This window comes from Pogona vitticeps, chromosome 6 (genome assembly GCF_051106095.1).
Source record: "Pogona vitticeps strain Pit_001003342236 chromosome 6, PviZW2.1, whole genome shotgun sequence".
Classification (NCBI taxonomy): Eukaryota; Metazoa; Chordata; class Lepidosauria; order Squamata; family Agamidae; genus Pogona; species Pogona vitticeps.
Genome location: NC_135788.1, coordinates 76,331,531 through 76,353,640, shown reverse-complemented (window position 1 = coordinate 76,353,640; position 22,110 = coordinate 76,331,531). Strand labels below are relative to the sequence as shown.

The window sequence follows — 22,110 nt, the reverse complement described above, 5'->3', positions numbered from 1 at the left end:
TACACAGTAATAATGCACTTCGCAAAGTGTCAGGAAAAGCCATTGGTCATACTGTTAAGGACTGGTGTTTTTTAGGAAACAGATGATTGGTTGAAATGCTATATGATGTTTATTATGACATGTTGGTTGGAATCTAATTTAGCAAGGTATAATGTTGCTAGGCATCAGAAACATGCCAGTTGTTATGCCCTGGCAACAAAGACTGCACACAGCAATTGTACGTATCAATCACACACTTCTCCTTTGACCAAGTACACAGTGCACAAGCAGGAGTGCTTTATGGATAACACTTTTGTCTTTGTGCGATTGTAGGTACAGTAAGTGTAATGCAAGTGACTTTCAGCCATTATTGAGTCAATATATCTAAAATGAAATAATTAATGTACCTTTCTTCTTCAATGTTACTATGATTTTACATGTAGGATGATTACAGTGTGCCTGAGCAGAGCAGTTTGTAAGTTTCCAGAGCTGAGGTGGATGATTTACTGGGAGCCTCATCCTGCACTGCGGCATGTGAACATGTCAGGGTTCCCATCTTCACTTTCTGCTATCTGCCATACTGTTTGCATCACATCTGGAACTTCCCTCATTTACTCTTGCTGATCTTCTTTTTGGCTCTTTCTTTTGACCGCTCCTTTGGATTACATCTGATTTTGGTTTTGTTGTCTGTTTTCCTTCCTGACTTTGATTCATCATGGTTCTCCTTCATCTTGGTATTCAGTTTCATGGCCTATGAGGGCTTATTTAAAAAATTACTTCAATAGACATAATTGTATTTATTATCCTTTATACAATGTAAGCACACTTCAAATGAAGGTATCTCATCTGCATTTGAATTTTTTATCTGATTGTTTTTGTAATAATTTAAATTCTCTTCAGTTAGTCAGGGTATTGAGTTCTATTTACCCCACTATTTCTACTTGATGACCATGAATTATTAATTTCTCATTTGTCCAAAAATCTGTATTTTATTACTTCTTTATCATGTGGACTGGTAAGTTTAATTTCTGTCTCCTGAATGACCGTGTCTTTTAAATGGAATTGTTTCTATTCCAGCTTTATATTAACTAGTTGGATAGATATAACTGTAGACATGTCGCTAAGTCACCTCTTTTTAAACCTTTTGAAATTGCATATAGCTTTAAGATTATTTTTCTGAATTTCTTGATTAATTTCCACCATGCTTTTTTTTTATTATTTCTAATTCTAAAACTCTAGCTGTTGCTTTCTTTTCCCTCATTAAATGCCTGTGTTCCTGCTTCTTTGAAGTGGAGACTTTGCTTTTTTGCTCACTGCCTCTCCTCTCCATTAATCCAAGTACATTATTGACATTCATTAAATCAGCAGGCTTAGTGTGCCTAATTAAATGCAAGAGCATGTTCTCTTCTTCTCCTGATACATTAAGACTTACAGTGAGTATGTAATATTTTTACAACTCCTTGGCCAGAATCCTATTAGTTACGCTTACTAATGTAACTCCATTGGTCTCAGGCCCCGCTTTGAATTTCCACAAGTTAAGAAGTCAGCATAGATATTTGCTGTTGTACAGCATTATTCGGCACACAACAGCAAATGCCTGTACTATTAACTTTTGACAATTTGCAGTGCATTGTTTTCATTCGGATTCCAGCCATTTCACTCAGAGTGCTGGATTTTATTTTGTATAATAGATCTGAAATTGTACAGACATGCTAGATTCAAAATTAGTTCTATTTTTTTTTTATAACTGTATATTCCGTTTTTCCCCTTGAAGGCCAACTGAACTCTTCAGGAGTTGCAATGCCCAGTCAGATCAAGGAGCCATGAATGACATGAAACTTTGGGAAAAAGGAAGCATCAAGATGCCATTTATAAATATTCCTGTTCTTGATATTAAAAAATGCCAGCCAGAAATGTGGAAGGCAATTGCTTGTTCTTTGCAGATTAAACCTTGTCATAGTAAATCTAGAGGAAGCATTATTTGCAAGTAAGTAGATTATTAATATCCAGTTGTAGAAGTTTTTGATGTTAATATTCATGTAGAAGTGAAAGCTAGATTGTACGTGGGCCACACAAAATGTTTTACTGAAAAAAAATAGGGAAGCAAAAGGCAAAGCTGGGCATTAGAACAATTCAATGCATTGCCTCTTATTTTCAGAATCAAAAAATCTTGATTGCCTGTTTTATTTTAGAGCAGAGCTGTAGCCACCATCAGGATGAGTTAGCATCACAGCAGATCCCATGGTTAAGAAAAAGTAGCTGTGTTATCCTGTCAGGCCTAAATTGGAAAACCATGATTTACCATTAGTCCAAATCATTGGGACTAGGCACATGTCCTGTGTACGTGCATATAAAAGAAGACTGTCTGAGCTCATGTTTTATTCAGTGTGAGAACTTCTCTGAATTTGGCCCTTTTGGACTAGTTCAGAAACTGCACAGGATTCAGAGTATCACAGTATTGTTTTGCCATGATACTGCAAATTGATAAATCTTACTGCAAGAAAAAAAAATCAGAGGTGCATTCAGTCCTCTGGTCAGTATGGGAAAAGGAGGATCTGTTTATGATCATGGACTCAGTGAGATCCTGCATTCAAATAAAAGTGGTGTGCCACTATTTAATTAGCATACATTCTAATCAGTAACTAGATGTTGTAGATTGGTTGTGGAAAGCCATTAAATGTATTCATCTGGGAGGTTACATAAATTACAATAATTATAATAATTATAACAATTATCATTACATTATAGTTAATGGTAATGTAAATAGTGATATTGTGTATGTATAACCCTTATTTTTTTATATTAATGCATCTGTGTGTTGTAGGAAAAATGATGTTCTTAATGTGGCTTCATTTTTAGCTGCCAATATTGTGCATGTGTATAATGTGTAAATACTTTATTTTTCTGAAGATCAGATTGTGTGGAAATTCTCAAGAAATGTGGAGACTTGAGCAAATTTCCTGAGGGACACATGGCTGAAAGCATTTGCGAACTTCTGTCTCCAACAGATGACTTGGAGACGTGCATACCCCTAGATAGATATCTTCGTAAGTACTGAAGAATGAGTCATGTGAATCAAATATAGAATACGAAACATTTTCTAGTTCTGCTTCAAATTGTTGGAGGTTGGCTGAATCTTCACAAACATTTTTGTTAGCATTTAGAGATACTTCCAATTTCTGCAGCTTTTTTTGGACCATATGAAAGGATACAAGGATTTGCTTTCTATGGAAGTGTTTACTTTGTTTTGAAAAGTCAGTTATATGTTCTCAGATGTTAGAATGTAGGCTTATCTAATTGGCAGCATAGTGTCATTTCACAGTCCCTGGTTGGCTGGCGTCATAGAATCGCAGAGTTGAAAGAGGCCATAGGGTCTATCGAGTCCAACCCCGTGCCATGCAGGAACTCTATCAAAGCACTCCTGACAGATGGCCATCCAGCCTCTGCTTTAAAACCTCCAAAGAAGGCACACTCTAAAGCAGCATATTCCACTGGTGACCAGTTCTGACCGTCAGGAAGTTCTTCCTGAGATTCAGGTCAAATCTGTTTTCCTGTAGTTTGAAACCATTGCTCCTTGTCCTGTGTCTGGAGCCGTGGAAAACAAACCTGTCCCTTCCTCGACATGACATCCCTTCAAATATTTATACATGGCTATCATGTCCCCTCTTAACCTTTTTGTAAGGCTAAACATTCCCAGTTCAGTTCCATAAACCGCTCCTCATAGGACATGGCTTCCAGACCTTTGACCATTTTGGTTGCCCTCCTCTGGACATGTTCCAGTTTGTCATCATCTTTCTTGAATTGTGGTGCCCAGAACTGGACATAATACTCCAAGTGAGGTCTGACCAAAGCAGAATAGAGTGGTACTATCACTTCCCTTGATCTAGACACTATTCTCCTATTGATGCAACCAAGAATCACATTGGCTTTCTTGGCAGCCGCATCACACTGCTGACCTATGTTCAGTTTGTGGTTTACCAAGACTCCTAGATCCCTTTCACAGGCACTGTTGTCTAGCCACATGTCTTCCATCCTATATCTGTGCAGTTCATTTTTTCTGCCTAGGTGTAGGACCTTACATTTCTCCCTGCTGAAATTCATTTTGTTAGTTTTGGCCCAGAACTCTAATCTGTCATGGTCATTTTGAATTTTAATCCTGTCCTCTGGGGAATTAGCAGCCCCTCCCAATTTGGTATCATCTGCAAATTTAATCAGCATACTCTCTATTCTTTCATCCAAGTCATTGATAAAGATGTTGAATAGCACAGGGCCCAGAACAGAACCCCGAGGCACCCCACTAGTTACCCCTCTCCAGGATGAAGAGAAACCATTGGTGAGCACCCTTTGGGTTCGGTCGGTCGGTCAATCAATTACAAATCCACTGAACAGTAGCACTGTCTAGCCCACATTTTACTAGCTTCCTTGCAAGAATATCATGGGGAACATTGTGAAAGACCTTACTGAAATCAATATATATGCTACATCCACAGCGTTTCCTTCATCCATCAAGCCTGTAACTCTGTCAAAAGAAGAGATCAGATTAGTCTGGCATGACTTGTTTTTGAGAAACCCGTGTTGACTTTTAGTGATGACAGCATTGCTTCCTAAGTAATAACAAACTGTTTAATGATCTGATCTAGAATTTTTCCGGGAATTGATGCCATCATTCATGTGGCAAATCCAGAAAGGTTTGTCAGGTCTAATTAAGTATGTAGTATAGAGTCATCATTATACTCAGTAGTTGGCTATGATATCTTTCGGGGAAAAAGCCCTTTAAAAAAGTAGTGTTTAAAAACACCATGTGTAGTAGGATCCACTCCACGATCTACCACAAATGCCTGAAACCTCAGATAGTAATGAATCCTATGTATAACATACAAGAGTGTCAAATACAAAGTGAAGCAAAGTAACAGAGAGGAAATCATTTAAGGATCTTGAAAACAATATTAAGTAACATGTCTTAATTCAGAATCTTACCAGAGGTGGTGGAAGCTATTGTGTGAAGGATGTAGTGAGATGCTGTTATAAATGCAATAGAAAACATAGATGTTTATGTAGCATTGTCAACAGTAGAGCGTTTCAAAACTACTTTGACTGCAAAAAACAAATAATGATTTAAATTATTTTTGTATTTTTTTTCTCTTTTGACCCAGAGGGCAGTGGTCCCCAAGCTTTTTGGAATAGCAGACCAGTTGGGGGGGCAGGCTCCATGCACAGGGGGGCGAGGGCACCCCTGTGCTTGTGGGTGGCCATCATGCTCGTGAGTGGACGAGTTGCACTCATGGCGAGCAAGCGCAACACGCCCATCCATGAGCGCAACATGCCCACCGTGCGTGGGGGAGAGGGCCAAAATCCGTTTCTGCAGCTCAGTCCTGGAAAGCCCACGGACCAGCACCGGGCCATGGATCAGGGGTTGGGGACCCCTGCCATCAGGTGTTTGAGCAAAACTATGTACATGCAGCTATATTATAGAGAGTTTATGCATATATTCTCTCTCTAATATAGACAGGGTAGTTTATTATGTCTGCAGTACAGATTGGCCAGTATCCTGTTAGTGATATATTCTGTCATAACTCTGTCAGTGTAAACTTCAGTAGTAAATTGCCACAAGTTAAGAAATCTGAGTATTTATTTATCTATTTATTTGTTTGTTTGTTTGTTTATGTGCACATCAGTCACATGACTTCTTACCTTGTGAGAGTTCACTGCTGAAATTTATACCGAGTTATGCCAGCATAATTTTGAAACCAGATTCTAGCCAATATATTTATACATATATTGGATGAACTGAAGCAAGAATATGTGCCTTCAGTTCTCCTCAGTCCCATCCCATATAGCCAGTGGTCAGGGATGGTAGACATAATGGCCTCACAGCCTTGCCTCCTCCAGGACATGGAAAACTGATGCTGCTTATAGTCCCCAGAATTAGGTTCTTCTGAAGTCTGCTGTGCCTTTTTTCTACTCACTTCTTTGAGTCTCAGAGCTGCGGCTCTTTCTATTTCATATCCAGCAGGGACATCAGGTCATGAGGGTGAATCTTCTCTTCATCTTGAAGGTGAATGCAGCCTATCGTCTTTCTTAGGGACCGGTCCTCCTCTCATTTTGCTCTCAGCCTTCCATGCCCTTTGAGAGAGAATCATACATACTGGGCAGGGTATTAGAATTCTACCTGGACAGAACTGCATCACACAGTTAATGCAGCATTCTGTTTTGCTTCCTTTAAACACTTGCCCTTGTGTTAAACCATCACATTGGCTTCACTGGCATTGCATTGTGCAGCCTACAACTTCTGTTAAAAAAAAAAAAGGATCCTAACACATTCAGTTATGGGAATGGCCCCACCTCCACAGCTTCCTGAGAGAAGAGTCCATTGGAAATGATAGGTAGTCATCAGTTTACTCTTTCAACAGATGGTGCTCATGTCACCAGCACCCATCACCGTCCCATATTTAGGGGATCTTCAAAGGACATTCCTCTCAAAACTGCTTTTGTAATAAATATTAATAGAATTTTCAGGCCACAATTAGTGAAAAAAAGGATGGAAGAGATGGTCACATTCATTTTATTGTCTTCCATCACTTTTGGGGATAGAACCTCAGAATTAATGATGATCCATTTTAACAAATACGAGGGACATAGCTCATTAATTGTCATCTGTCTTTCTGTCATTCATTAGCTACATTCACCCCATGTACATAAAACTGACTCATACTGATATTCCAGTAATCTGCCCAAGTCATTCTCTTCTCTCCCTCTTCTTGCCTAGCCACTGCTGTGGGCCTCGTCTTCTTGCCCAGCCAGCCTCACCCCTCTTCTTTCCACTCTTTCCTGCCACCAGCACCATGCACCTTGCCTTCCACTCATCTCTCCCTTCCTTCCCGTCCTCACAGCCTCATTCTCACCACCACTGTGTTCATCATCCCTTGACCCAGCCAATCCTTTTCTATTCCTTTTTCTGTACTGCCAGAGCATCCATGATTTGGAGTCTCTCTACTGAGTTCACTCTATGTATTTGTATTACTTCATTTCTACTTTCTGTTCCATTATGAATTCTTTTGCAGTTGTTCATTCTGTCTTACTCATCTTCCTGCAGTAGCCCCTTGGTCTGGAACTTTTTCTCCACTTTGTTGGCTTTGCCCTCATGTATGGTCTCTAAGGCCTTATTTCAGAAATGTGGTGCGTGTGAAGGCAGTGTTGTGCTGACTGTCATTCTGAGTGCCTCTTCGGTCTCAGAGAAGCCCATCTCTCCCAATCCTGTTTGGTCTGCAAGTGTTTTACTAAGTAGAGTTGCATACTGAGGCAATCTAAATTGTGTTCCCATCTCTGGGAACACTCCTTGAAGGCAGCAGACAGAGCTTCACAATCAAGACTTCAGTGTCAGTGAGTGCAGCTAAGAGTACAGTGCGTCCAACTTTGCTTGCTCCTCACTGCCCAATGCCTACCACTTTGGCAAATTCACAGCCTCCATTGACATCAATGTTGGTTCCAGGTCTGACAGCTCAGGCCTCTCTTATCTGTACATCAGGTAGGGAACTGCCTGCATCTAAATCTAAAAAGCATTTCTCCAAATGCCTTTTGATCCCGCCTGCTTCTGGGGCCTTGAAGGCAAAAGACAAAAAGGAGAAGCATGCTAAGAGGGTTCTCCAGACAACTGCTCTGGGCCCCTCCATTAGCCTTCTGTCTTTGGTATCCAGTGCAGTTCATACAGTTTTGACTACTGCAGTGACTTTGACTCCACCTATGCTCATCACTTTGGTTCTAGTTTCTGCAACTCAAACATTGCCTTTGTTTTCAACTCATGGCTCTGCCTCAGCCTTGTCTCTGCTCTTCAATCTTGTTCCTGCTCCTTCGGCACAGTTGGCTTCTTTGCTACCAACTTCACATTATCAACTCAGTGTACAGTCTCAGTTCCCATGTCAGCAGTTCTGATGGATATACCTGTCCCAGACAGGCATCCTGTTTGGATTGAGACTGACTTTATTTAAAATTTGCAAGTGATTTTTCTCATCAACATATACTGTCTCAGATTTGCTTGTTTAGTAACCTTCTATTGAATCTCCCAAAATGTTTTCTTTCTAATACCACGAAATGAGTGGCCTATTACTGTTTAATGCAGATACTATATTGTAACTCCACTTCTGTGATCAACTTGCTTTCTGAAATACACTGGAAAAGGCTCTTTGGCATTAGAGATCAGTTAGTAGAAGAAATTGTGCATAGTACAACTTCATCCCTACCCATTTCACTGTCATATTTGCAAGTGGCAAAACAAACTCTTTCAGTGATATTCTGTAGTCTAACTTACCCGATAGGGACTCTTGGATTTAAAAAATGGTGCTTGCAAGTGTGGACTTCCATTTTCCCCCTGCAGCTGTCTCTGTGTTATTCCAGTGCTGTGCAAAGGTATTGTGAATGGGAAAAAAATGGCAGCCACTTGTATTTAAGAGTGTGTTTCCACCGCTGTCACCTCAAAAGGCAAAAACAAGCAATTTCATGAGTAGCTCTTTGATCCCAGTATATGGCGAAAGGTCAGTTTTTTAGCCTTGGTTTTGTACACTCTTTTTTTCTGAATAGAAATGTCACATCTGGGGAAATAAAATTCACTGCTTTATTTTTAAGCATGGTTAATAATTTCGCCTTATTTTGTTTTACAGGTCCAAGTACTCTAGGTAACATTGTGGAAGATGTTACACACCCTTGTAATCCAAATCCTTGTGCTGCCAATGAATTATGTGAAGTAAACAGAAAGGGTTGCCAGCCTGGCGAACCTTGTCTTCCTTATTTTTGTGTGCAGGGTAAGTCCTACTGTAGTTTAAACACCCAATACAGTACTAAATTTAGTTTTTATAGCAGAGTAATATTTTTGTTACTTGCTATTGAACATAATTTTATACAACAAAAGGATTGTGTTTTTTCTTTTAGACTTTCAGAATTAAGACAGAATGGTAATTGATGAATGGTGTTAAAGCTTCACAGAAACAATGTTGTAAATTTTGAGCTGTTCTTGTTATATGCAAGCCTAAAACATTTATGGAATGGAAATGTTTTTAATTCATAGGCTGCAAGCTGGGTGAAGCTTCTGATTTTATAGTTCGCCAAGGTACACTCATACAGGTTCCATCCTCCTCAGGAGATGTTGGTTGCTATAAAATTTGCACATGTGGTCAAAGTGGATTGTTAGAAAACTGTATGGAAATGCATTGTGTTGACCACCAGAAGTCATGTATTGTTGGAGGGCAAAGAAAAAGTAAGTATTTATTTTGGATTATTTCATCATTGCCCATGTTATGTCAGTTAAATTCTAGAATGATGACAGTGTAATAAGCTGTCCACAAAACAGGGTACATATGAAGAGTATAAGTGTTTTCTTCTAAAAGGGAAAGAAGCAGAGGTAGGGTTCAATAGTATCAGCTATAACTGCATAACTTATTTATTTTGGGTCAGTATTTCATAGAAATGATTATGCGTCATGCTATATGCTCCTCGCCTTTGGAACAACTTGCCCCCTGAGATTCGCGCGGCTCCCTCCCTGGACAATTTTAAGAAACAACTAAAAACATTGATGTATAGGCGGGCCTTCCCAACAGAAAACCCTTGACGATCTTTTTTCTTATTCTGTTCTTTATTTTTATTTTTTATTTACGTTTCTGCTGTAAAGTTTTAAAATTACATTGTTGTTTTTACTGTAAGCCGCCTAGAGTGGTCTAATATGATCAGATAGGCGGGATAGAAATAAAATAAATAAATAAATAAATAAATATATAGCTGCATTGTTTGTTTGTTTATTTATAAATGTATTTGGTTTGTATACCATCCCATTAATGAATATCCACTATTCTTGGCAGTTTACAAAATAAGACACACAAAAACCCAACACCTCACCCCCGTACCACTCCCATCTGATAGCACGATTAACATGGTGTTTTTCTTTATGGTCTCTGTGAATGCACATTAATGGGTTAATCTGTACCTGCGCAGAGATCTCCGGAATATTCTAGTTTTCAAACACGTGTTCACCAGGACCGCCCCTGTAACACACGTGGTCCACCCATCCTGGTGATTGCCTCAGTTACTTTTTGCCACTGCTGGGGTCTCATCTCTTGATGAGCTCTCTGTTTGCGCTCCTTGGTTCTTTTCTCTAGAGAAATAAACAACAAAACAAATTGATTCTATAGAAGAATAGACTTTAATACATCAGGTTTGTAAGAGACTTGATCCCATTTTTATTTATAGAGACTTGATCCCATTTTTTCTTACTGCCCTCCCACCCCTTTCCACCTTTCCCACCATTTATGGCCCCTGCAGGACGGTTTAAGCAGTGCATTTCTTGCCCTATCAAACTGCCTCTCATGGACGGCCACAATGCTTGTTTGTTTTGCTTGGAGGAATCTCACCAACTGATTACTTGCGCCTTCTGTAAAAAATTCACTAAAGCCATCAAACTTCGTCAGCAGCAACTTAAGTCTTTTTTGTGGAAGCGATCCCTACATCTCTCGATGATTCCACATTCCTCCAGCTCTGTGGCAGATGGGGTCTTCCCGAAATAGATGTTTTCGCCATGGCACACAACACCAAATGTGCCTGATATTTCTCCAGGCATAGGACCAAACTCTCTTGGTAATGCTCTCATGACAAGGCGGACCTCGCACCACCTTTACCTTTTCCCTCCAATTCCTCTTCTTTTATGAACCATCATCAAGCTGAAGCAGGATTGTGCGAATGCTGTCCTCATAGCCCCGTGGTGGCCAAGACAGCCATTCACACTGCCTGCCTGTCCTCCCCCCTGTCCGTCACATCTGTTTATTTTATACAGCAGTGGGCTGTTTGGGAACTGAGGCAATCGCCAGGATGGGCGGACTATGTGTTAGGGGGGCAGTCCTGGCGAACGCGTGTTTGAGCTCTAGAATATTCCAGAGATCTCTGCACAGGCACAGATTAACCCATTAGTCTGAATTCACAGATGACCACTTGAAGAACCAGAGTTATAGGTAAGTAACCTCTCTACTCTACTCTACTCTACTCTACTCTACTCTACTCTACTCTACTCTACTCTACTCTACTCTACTCTACTCTACTCTACTCTACTCTACTATACTAGTAAAAATAAAATCTAAATTTAAATTTTAATGTTAGCAACCTCTGGGGATATGTTCTTCAAGGCTGCTTTATAGAACTCTTGTCTTTACTAATTTCCTGAATATTGTTATAAAATGCAACAGACACATTGATGCCTTTCTTTTATTTTAAGGCCATGGAACATCTTTTAAGATAGATTGCAATGTCTGTATATGTTTTGCTGGGAGTTTGATATGCTCTGTCCGTCAGTGTCTAAATGAATACAGCTCAGATGATGAGCGTCACATGTTTACAGGTAATATTTTCCAGTCACAAAAAAACCACATTTAAATTAAAATCTTAATAGGAATGCTAAAAATACATAAAATAGAGGCTCCCTTCTCTAGCTGTCTTTGCTTAGATATTTTCTGTGACAAGTCTTTTATGATCTGGATAAAATTCAATGACTTGCTTAAACTTTTTTGTGGAATCCGACACACAGCTAATGCAAAGCAAGCCCCATAATTCTTAGAAGAAAACGAATGGTAAGAATGTTAGTAATCTGTGTATTGTGTGGATTCAATTTGGAACTGATTTTAGCAATGGTAATGGGTCATGCAAAGAAAGTGAAACATTTAAGAAGTGATTTTACTGGTTCTACACACCATTCGTTTCCACAGCTGGTCAGAATTTGAACCCTGATCTCCTGAGTCCTAGTCTGTCACTTTATTCACTAGAGCATTCTGAGTATCCCCATATGTAATCTAGTTAAATGTATTCTAGCATTTTAAAAAGAAGGGCCATGGTCTCCAAACTGTTTCCTGACCTTTAGTCCTATGATTTTAGTTAGCTTAAATATGCTTCTGCTCTCTTTTGGACTGTGGCAATTCATTTCAGGACTGGTAAGGTAAAGATAAAGGTTCCCCTTGACAATTTGTCCAGTCCTGTCCGACTCTAGGGGGCGGTGCCCATCTCCATTTCCAACCCATAGAGCTAGCATTTGTCCATAGACAATCCTCTGTAGTCACATGGCCAGCGCAACTAGACATGGAACACCATTACCTTCCCACCGTGGTGGTACCTATTTATCTACTTGCATTTTGCATGCTTTCAAACCACTAGGTTGGCGGGAGCTGGGACAAGCGACGGGGGCTCACTCCGTTGCATGGATTTGATCTTATGATTGCAGGTCTTCTGACCTTGCAGCACAGAGGCTTCTGCGGTTTAACCCACAGCTCCACCACGCCCCTCATTCAGGGACTGGTACCAGTCCTCTCAGGACTGGTAGCAAGCATTTTCTCTAGCTGCAAGAGAACAAACCACAGAATTCCAGGTATTTGTGAGTGCGCACAGTCCTAAGAAAGGTTTGGTTCTTTCAGGTCTACCATGTAACTGTGCTGACCAGTTTGTGTCAGTGTGCGGGCAGAATGGACGCACCTACCCAAGTGCCTGTATAGCACGTTGTGTTGGGCTTCAGGACAATCAATTTGAATTTGGATCTTGCATATCCAAGGATCCTTGCAACCCTAATCCCTGCCTAAAAAATCAAAGGTTAGTAGTCAAGAAATGTTGTAGCTGTTTTCCATTGTCAGACTATTAAGCTTATGAAAAGTAGATTGTATGTAAGATAACTAATTTCTAAAGATATAGTCATGGCTGTCTCTGCATGTTGGCAAAATAAATGGAAGCAAAGGAGGGGATGAAAAGCAATATATTGTAAAGACTTTCAAGACTAACAGTTTTGTTTCAGTTCTACAAGAGATAGCTGTGTTAGTTTGTGCAAGCATTACAGGTTAAAAGAAATCTTTTCAAAATTAGTAAAAAAGACAAAAACAGATTAACTGCTATACTTTAATTTGAGCTTTTGTGGATAAGTCTACTTCCTTAAACATAATACATGAAAGATATAACATGCCAAATATTTTTATATGACATCAAAATACAGAAAAAAAACAAACCTGTTTCACATAATTTTAATTTACCATAGTATTCTACACATGATCTAAAAGTGGCTATTCTGGAAAAAAGAAACTACAAGACAAGAATCTAGAGAGAGATGCATCTGAGATAAAATATATACATGCTAGGCACTCATTTCAGTGGACTCAATATAAGCCAAGTTTTTTGGGCATTACAAAATATGAACACTACAATAAGTGTACTTTCATATATATTTTCCTCCTTCACAAATCCACCAAAAACTTCAAAGGTAAACCAGAAAGTCCTAACTCTGCATGTTGCTCTTGTGGCCATCCCGTTACCTGAGGTAATTTACACATCACTGTGATGTGTGAATTATTCCAGATAACCTTCTAAAAGTAAAAGGTTATTAGCAACTGTAAAAAGCCAGTCTCCACAAAAGCTCACATTAAAATGTAACAGTTACTCTTTAAAGTGACACAAGGTTTCCGTCTTTTTTTTTTAGTTATTATTATTTATTTATTTATACCTATAAGTTTTGTTTTAGTCTGAGTTTTGTGGATCAAAATTTACCTTGTGAGACACAGGAGATTCGTGTCCTTGCTATTTATACATGTCCCCATGACCAGGTGTAGAGACAGAGAATAAAATTACAATTGTTCATTAAAACAGTAATTATCAAGCTGTTAATTAGTTCATTTAGCAGGTCCTGTTCAGCTGGAGGCCAGGTAGATTTGGTTATCACAGAAGTGTTAAGAAAGATTTGTAGAACAGAGGTCAGAATCTGCTAAGGAAGATGGCTGTTCTGTGCCCATAAGATGTTCTAGCAATTTAGGTTGCTAATACATGTAGCGTGCTACCAGGCCTCGATTTCAACTGAGGCTCTAAGAGATATGCTGCAACTGGTTTAAAAAGCCATTTTCTGCTGTCTCCCTTTCAAATCTCCCTTTATAATCCCTTCCCCGTCACTTTGAGATCCACTTTGAGAGTATCTTGAAAGACAGAAGAGTTCTGAAACTGGTGGTTTGTTGTGGTCTCCATGAATGCACACTAATTGTCCATGTGTGAATCCTTGGAAATTTCTAAAGCTGAAAAAGAAGGAGATTGTTAGAGACCTTGCCCTTCCAGATTGCAACTTGGCATCTCCAATGGTGCTCAGTTCCTTTTTTGCTGTACTTTCGGACACATCTGAGGAATGTTCTGCAGCTGCTGCCTGCAAGTAGTATTTTTCTTTTCTACTTATGAATCTTCAGTTGCACTTAGAAGTCCTGTGAGTTGCTTCTCCCTTAGAGACAAAGAACTTTTACAGAAGTTTGTTTTTGTGGGTCTGTCCTCCCATTATGGCATCAAAGTGCCCCTTCAAAAAGTGTCATGGTTACAGCAACAAAACTCCCTCTTCCCGACAGCCACTCTCTCTGCCTCTTTTGTCTTGGAGAGAAGTATGAACCCCAATCTCGCCATCATGATCAGAGCTTTACTAAGGCTTTTCTTCACCTTTGCCTCACCTCTGCAGATCCTCCCTCCAAGCTTCTCCCATTATGGAACCATCAGGGAACTGGTTGACCCTGGAGCCTGATTGGCACCACTTGGCTTCTGAACCCACTCCTTCCTCCTCTATGAGCGGGTGCTGATAAGTATTGAGCCTTTTCTAGAAAAAATTGAGCTAGAAAGCTGTAACTACCACACTATTCTGCATATTTCCCAAGGAAGTCAGTGCACTTGCGACATCTGTCCTGCAGCTTCTTAAGTCCCTGCAAATAAAATTCTTCGGACTGCTGGTGTACCCACTCATTTGCAGCATTAGTTGCCTCCAGAACACTCCCAAATTGTTGTCCCTTTAGGTGTTTTTTGAGTTTGGGGAACACGTACTGGTCAGAAAGAGCCAGGTTGGGAGAATAGGGTGGATGGGGCATCACTTTAAAGCCTAAGGACGTCAGTTTCACCATTGTTTCACCTGCAGTGTGTGATGAGGCATTGTCATGCAACAGGATGACACCTTTGGAGAGCTTTCCTCGATGTTTTTCCTTGATGTTTAGCCTCAACTTCGTCAATAAAACACAGTAATATTTTGCATTGATGGTTGAACCCTGTTGGAGGTAGTCCACCAGCAGAACTCCTTTCTTATCTCAAAAAGACGTTGCCATTTGCTTCTGCACCGACCTTTGCACTTGGAACTTCTTTGGCCTGGGGGAACCACTGTGACTCCATTCCTTAGACTGTTCCTTTGTCTCAGGATCATAACAGTAGATCCATGTCTCATCATCAGTTACCAGTTTGCCCAGGAAATCTGACTCATTTCTTGCAAAATGTTCCAAAACAGCCACCAATGACTCCACACGTTTCCTCTTTTGTTCGGTTGTCAAAGGTTTGGGGATCCACTTTGCTGCCAACTTTCTCATATCCAAGTCATTGTGGATAATGGCACCAGCTCTCTCACGTGATATTCTCAGATATATAGCAATACTTTTGGCTGATATTCGGTGGTCCTCCATGATCATGTCATGGATGGCATTCACAATTGCAGGCCCAGACAGAGAAACAGTCATTCCACTGGGTTTCTCACTTTCAACACTGAAATGGCCAGTTTAAAAATCGACAACCCAACGTTTAACTGTTGCATATGAAGGGCCACTGTCACCCATAGTTTGTGATATTTCATCATGAATCTGCTTTGCACCTTTCCCTTGGAGAAACAGGAATTCAGCCTCCAGCTTCAATGGTGGGCACCCACCCACAATGTAAGCCTCGTCCGGCACTTCTGGTCTCTTTGCCCAATTTTCCAACTGACCACCAACACCAGCCTCCTTGGATGGGATGTCTACTGTGTGGATTTTCCCATCCACAGCAGGTGGTCAGTCTCTGATACTGGTTGCCTCATAAATAAACTAGAGCTCCTGCTGATCATCTATGCCCTCAAGTCCTTCTTCTCCCTCCTCAAAGGGAAGATAGTACTGGTGGTCACGGAAAACACAACCACCATGTACTACATCAAGCAAGGAGGTACCCACTCCCTTCAACTATACATATCAGTCCTTTTTTGGGAGTGGTGTCTGTCCCATCATATCTTTCCCATGGTGATCCACCTACCTGTGGTAGAAAACAACTTGACTTAATCAGCCACTCCCAAGCCCAGACTCATGAGTGGGAGATGGATGAGCATATCTTCCATGGTGTCACTGCCAATGAGTATTTCAGGACTTGGACCTGTTCATATCACAAATGAACACCAAATGCCTCAAATTTTGCTCAAGAGGGTGCAAAGGGCCGAGCTCCTTAGGTGATCCCGTTACTCTCAAGTGGAAGAAGTACCTCTTTTTTCCCCCCTCTTCCTCTACTTCACAGAGGTCAGGTTATGTTGGGACAGGCCAATGCCATCCTAATTGCACCATGGTGGCTTCGTGAGGCCTTGGTCGCATTGCTTCTCCAGACCTGCACTGATCACTTCCGCCTACCACCTCTCCCTCACTGTCTCTCCCAGGGTGAGGGTTGCATTCATCATCCTATCCTTCACATCCATGCACTGATGGCTTGGAGGCTTTTCCTGCAGTAACTGACATTCTCCAGGGCTCCCGACACCCCTCTACCAGAAAGCGTTACTCTTACAAGTGGTGTAAGTTTGTCTCCTTTACGTCCACACAAGGCCTGTCACCTTTCCACCCATCTCTCCCCTTTTTCTGGCAGTTCTTATTGTCTCTCAGGCAGAATTGCCTTTCTTTTTTGATGACAAAGGTCTACCTATTGGTGATAATCGGTAACCAACCCCACAGCTCTGGTGCATCCGCCATGTTCCACGACCTAACAATGAAAAGATTTCTCAAGGATCTTCTCAACTTATTCCCAGATGTCAGGCCCCTATCGCCTCAGTGGTCTCTCCCACTTGCACTCCAGTGTTTGATGAAACTCCTTTTTGAGCAGGTGGCCACTACTCACCTTTGTTTCCTTACCCTCAAGATAGTTTTTTTGCTCACCAGGCTGGTGAACTTGGTGTGCTTCACCACAATCCTCCTTTTCTTCAGTTCTTCAAAGACAAAATGCTAGCTTATGCTGACATCGTTCTTCTGAAGGTTCAGCTCCCAGTTTCACTTTTGCCAGCCTGTCATCTTACCTGTTTTTTTAATCAGTCACCATCATCCTGGGTTGAGAGGTCTCTCCATGCCTTTGACATCCGCTCTGCCCTGACTTTCTACACGTCTAGTTTGCACTCTGTATGCAAGATGATGCAGCTCTTTGTCACTTACAAAGATGGTGCACAGGGCACTCTCATCTCTGCTCAGTGACTGGCCAGATGACTTGTGGAAACCATTACTCTTGCCTGTGAGCTAACCAAACAGTCCCTGTTATTAAAAGTAAGGATTCATTTGACATGAGCTGTCTCGTCTTCCACAGCCTTTTTGAGAGGTGTTCGCCTCGACACTGTGCTGTTGCCGCTTGGACCCAGCCTTCTACCTTCATGACCCACATGGGAAAAATCGAGAGCCTCTGTGGGTAGAGCCGTCCTGGGTTCTGTTTTCTCGTGACTACCCACCATCCAGTAAGCGAGCTTGCTACTCACTCATTTGTGTGCATTCATGGAGATCACAAAAAAGAATAGGTTACTTACTGTAACTATGGTTTTTCGCTTGGATCTCTGTGAATTCACATGTCCCTCCCCTCCTCCCCTCTTGTCAAGTTGCTTCCTCAGAGATGGTTAGAGGAACTGAGGGAGGACTGTTAGAGGCACCAATAGCAATGTGGGAGGATGGGGCTCCTCCTTTTTCAGCTCTGGAATGTTCAGAGAATTCATGCATGCGCAATACAATACCCATTAGTGTTAATTCATGGAGATCCACTTGAAGAACCATATTTACGGTAAGTAACCCTTTTCTTTATCTGTATTGCCATATGTGATGTCAGTTTTCTTTGCGTTCATTCTTTTGCACATTGTTCTGTTTGTCCTATGTAGAAAGCAACTGGACAATGCTGGCAAAAAGTGGCATAAATTACATGTGAGGATGAACCAATAAGTAGACCTCTGATATTGTAGTTGACATTGGTGGTGTCCTTGATTGTGCTGCTGGTGTAGATATAGGTACACAATTGGCTTCTAGATTTGGGACAGGATCTGGGTCCTGTCTCCATCTCTGTGTTGTTTATACGTTATTTCAAGCTTGTGTCTGAAGAGGAAGTTTGTAGTATAATCTAGTCCTTAACCTTGGTCGAGCTACTAAATTGGGATTATTGATACTAGTGGGAGCTGATTGCAGTCTAACAAACTTTTAAGTCAGAACCCCTGGACATGCGACCCACACCAGGGGAATCCGTGTTGGGGAATAACCAGATACAAATCAGAGCTCATAGCGCTAGTCCCTCCTGCTCCCTCTGGACACCCTCACCCAGATCAAAGGCACAAGTAGTGTGACAGAGTGATTATAAAAGAGAGCTTGTATGGCAAGATCCATGACAGTGTGAGGACAAGGCTCACATATCTAGACACCCCGGAGGTAATGGTAACAATATTTCAGGTTTGTGTGATTTGGGTAATAGGTTAAGGAGCCTGGTTGAGGATGTGATGTATCTGTTAGATTTTGGCCATGGACATCTCCAGAGAATTGTTTCATTAGATTTCTTACTATTATTTCTGGTGTTCAGCAGTTGGGCTCGTGGCTATAGGTGTCTAAAACTAGCTGTTGACACAATTGTCTCTCATCTTTTTGTGTGTACTCTACTTTGTTCATGCCAGTGATATCTCCTCTTTGATGATGGTATATTTAATAATGATATTAAAAATCAGAATTCAGTTCTAAATTATTGTTAGCAGAGTTTAACTTATTAATTTAAGGTATAATTACATATATTTCATATCACATACTCCTACTCTATTGAAACCAGGATTCTGAAAGCAAAATTGGAGTAAGAGGATTCTGAAAGCAAAATTGGAGTAAGAAGCAGCAGCATTATTTTTGTATTTAGATTTGCCTTTGTGAACTCCTGAATTACTACACATCATGCAGTTGTGAATGGGCTTCATTCAGGTCAGAAAAATAAAGGCAACCCACACCCTAGCAAAAAAGGAATGCTATTTTGCATTCTGGTAGGCTAGACCCAATTGGCTTAGGAAAGCATAAGGGGTGAGGGCTCTCTATAGGTCAGTTTTATGAAATATATTTTGGGGAAGTAACACAATGTCATTATTGATCTGTGCCTGTTTTACTACTACCACTGACATCATCAATTATAATTGTGCATTTGTCTTGATATTACTTGATTATATGGCATAAATGCAAAGAAGTGGGTTTAAACCCACATAAGACAAATATATGTGTATCAGTCCTGTGCTTAATCTGTAGGGAGCCTCTGCCTCATGGGCTGGATCTGTAACAACAGCCTTCCATACTCAATCTGCCAAAACTGCTTACTGGGAAACGTTAAAATAGGAACATTTTCCAAGGAAACCACATCTGTGGGGAGCATATGTGTGTCTTGAGGCATCCACTCCTGACAGAAGAGGACTTTACTGTTGCTCCCCTTTTTTCCTATAACACTTGTACTGTTCCTAGGGTGTGTGGATCACAAGTACCCCTCTCCTCAGCTATTGAGGAAATGAGCGGCAGTAAAGAGGGAGCTACTTTATTGTTCCTAAGGATAAGAGAGAGAGATTCATGCACTGGAAGATTTCCATGTACTGAGAAAATGGCTCTCCATTCTCTGTGTGCAGAGGGGAAACAAAGACAGCAAAGTGGACTATAAGCATTGCAGAAAACAGAATCCTTTAAAAAAATATTTACACCATGCTTGTATGTGTTGCGTTTGTAATGCAACAGAATATGAATTGAAGTTCTTTTGGGCTGTATATTTGCCACAACTTTATAAAACATTTCTTGGTTCAATCATCTGCTTTTTCTTTTTTACAAAATGAAGAATGCAAATAATAGCACAGTCTTGTTTCATGCAGATGTATACCAAAGCCACAAGTTTGCTTAACCAGTTTTGAGAAGTTTGGATGTAATCAATATGAATGTGTGCCCAGACAATTCAGTTGCGGTGACCAGTTGCGAGATCCTGTTTGTGACACAGATAATATAGAATATAGCAATCTGTGCACTCTGCACCAAAAAGGGAAAAGTATATCATATAGAGGCCCATGTCAGGTATGGCATGATATTTCAAATTACTTAGTTATTGTACTTATTGTTCCACTGTTAAAACAGAAACAAAGTTGTTTCTTCCTCTTCTGAACCATTTTTTGCTTGGCATGACTAGTTTCTTCTATGTGACAATAAACAAAGGCAAAAATGTGAACATTCTTACAAATCCATTGCATTTATAGCAACTGACTAAACTCTGCCACTAGAGCTGATTTTGATAGTCTCCATGGCTAATGGCATAGTGCTTTGAGACTGATGCACTGATTTATCATGTCTCAAACCCATCTTAATTTTGGTTTTTACAGCCACGGTATTCATGGCATAGAACAAGGATAGGCAACATGCATGCTGCATTCAGCTTCTCGTGGCCATTTGTGTAGTGTGTAACTATAACCAGCTTCCCATGAAAACTGTGAATACAGAAATTGCAGTGATTGTGATGGGAACCAGAACAGACAGAGAGTGCTTCTTGTTTCTCAGCAATAAAATGGGAACCTCTAATGAGCTGCTTAACAAGCTGATGGACCATGATTCTGCAGAGATATGGCGAATAAGATGAGCAATTGCATGCATTTTAAGCTTTCTGCAGTAGTGGTAGAGCTTTGGTAGTGTTAATTTTAACTTATATAGCCCTAAATGGGTTGAGACCTTGGAACTTGTCAGACCGTCTCTCCCTAAGATCTTCTACACAGACGACCCAATCATGTCAAACTTTGTTGTTGTGGGTGAATACATCGAGGGAGGCCTGGAAGATGACCATCAGGAACTGGATCTTCTCAGTAGTGGCCATGATATTATGAAACATGCTTCCTGTCAATGTACACCAAGCCCCCTCCCTTCTTCCTTCAGGAAGCTGTTCTAAACAAAGCTTTTCAAAGAGGCATTCAGGACCATCCTCCACACGTGAGAGATTTCCTGAACCATCCTGTGTAATTTTTAATTGAAGTAGCTATCACCATCTGGGGGGCCGGGGTGCATTATGTTATATTATACTATGTTTATGGATTTAATTTGCAAAAACTGTATGTAAGTACTGACTCCATTTTCTTTTGTTTTCTTTTTTTAAGTCTTTTTGCAAATCAGTAGATTTGGTATGTGGCCATAATGGTGAAACATACAGCAATGTATGTGCTGCCTATTCTGATCGTGTGGCTGTAGATTACAATGGACCATGTCAAGCTGTAGGAGTCCTTTCTGACTACAGTTCTCAAGGAGAATGTGTTTCTGTTACTTGCCCTCGTCTTCCAGTAACTGGATACAAACCAGTTATCCCACCAGGTGAGAATGCTGGTAAATAATATTCAAATGAAGTTAGAGAGTATCTGAAACGTACTTCTAGAAGAATTCTGGGTTTGGTCCTGGTGAAAAGGGAAAAACAGTTTTAGACTTTGCATACATGTGAGCAAAAAACTGGTAGTGTGGTTGTCATAACTCTAATATGTAACCTCAGTGAAACACTTTCCATGTATGATTTGAGGAGGTATGTGGGTGCAGCTTTCTTGTCCTACGCTTTAGAAGAAAACCTAACTGACAAAATGGGATGGTTGTCACAATAGTAACTGTAGACTCCACAAAGCATCTGTTTTCTTTCTTCACGTAATATAGTTGTGCTAACTTATAGAATTAACTGTCACAGTTTATTGTAATAGCTACTAGCTTAGATAAATTCAAGGGCTAAGACAATGCCTCTGCTCAAATAATTGCAAGTAGAACTGAATTCTCATATCTTCCACCTGTTGTTGCTTTACCCTTCTCCAAGGAAAAATCATGTGGGAAAGAGATATGGGGCCAGGAGCCTATGGAGTGTTCCAAACAGCATAGGCAAGAACTATCTCCTTCATTAGGTGTCATTAACAGCACATTTATAGTTTTAGGCACACGATCTGTAGTGACAAATCACAGGTGAAGGAGGGAGCACTCTTCTGAAGACCCTTCAGAGAGCAGTGAAAGGCTGCTATATTATCCCCTTTGGTGAATGGACAGTTGGTGGCTGAAATTTGGCATCACTTAAGCTCTATGAGTGTTAATTTTG

The 22,110-nt window shown here is 40.6% G+C and overlaps 1 protein-coding gene across 5 annotated transcripts in view; it reads left to right on the top strand.

Annotated features, from left to right (window-relative positions):
- RECK (reversion inducing cysteine rich protein with kazal motifs) overlaps positions 1–22,110 on the top strand; it is a 75,735-nt gene that overhangs the window by 34,719 nt on the left and 18,906 nt on the right. For all 5 annotated transcript variants that reach the window (XR_012088509.2, XM_020806765.3, XM_078377608.1 and 2 more), the window contains 8 exons: positions 1,754–1,966; positions 2,890–3,026; positions 8,634–8,774; positions 9,038–9,226; positions 11,228–11,350; positions 12,414–12,585; positions 19,886–20,081; positions 21,146–21,356. Coding sequence is in view for 4 of the 5 variants with exons in the window: in XM_020806765.3 (XP_020662424.3) it covers positions 1,754–1,966; positions 2,890–3,026; positions 8,634–8,774; positions 9,038–9,226; positions 11,228–11,350; positions 12,414–12,585; positions 19,886–20,081; positions 21,146–21,356 (1,382 nt within the window). In the remaining variant the exon portion in view is untranslated. The remainder of the gene's footprint in view (positions 1–1,753; positions 1,967–2,889; positions 3,027–8,633; positions 8,775–9,037; positions 9,227–11,227; positions 11,351–12,413; positions 12,586–19,885; positions 20,082–21,145; positions 21,357–22,110) is intronic.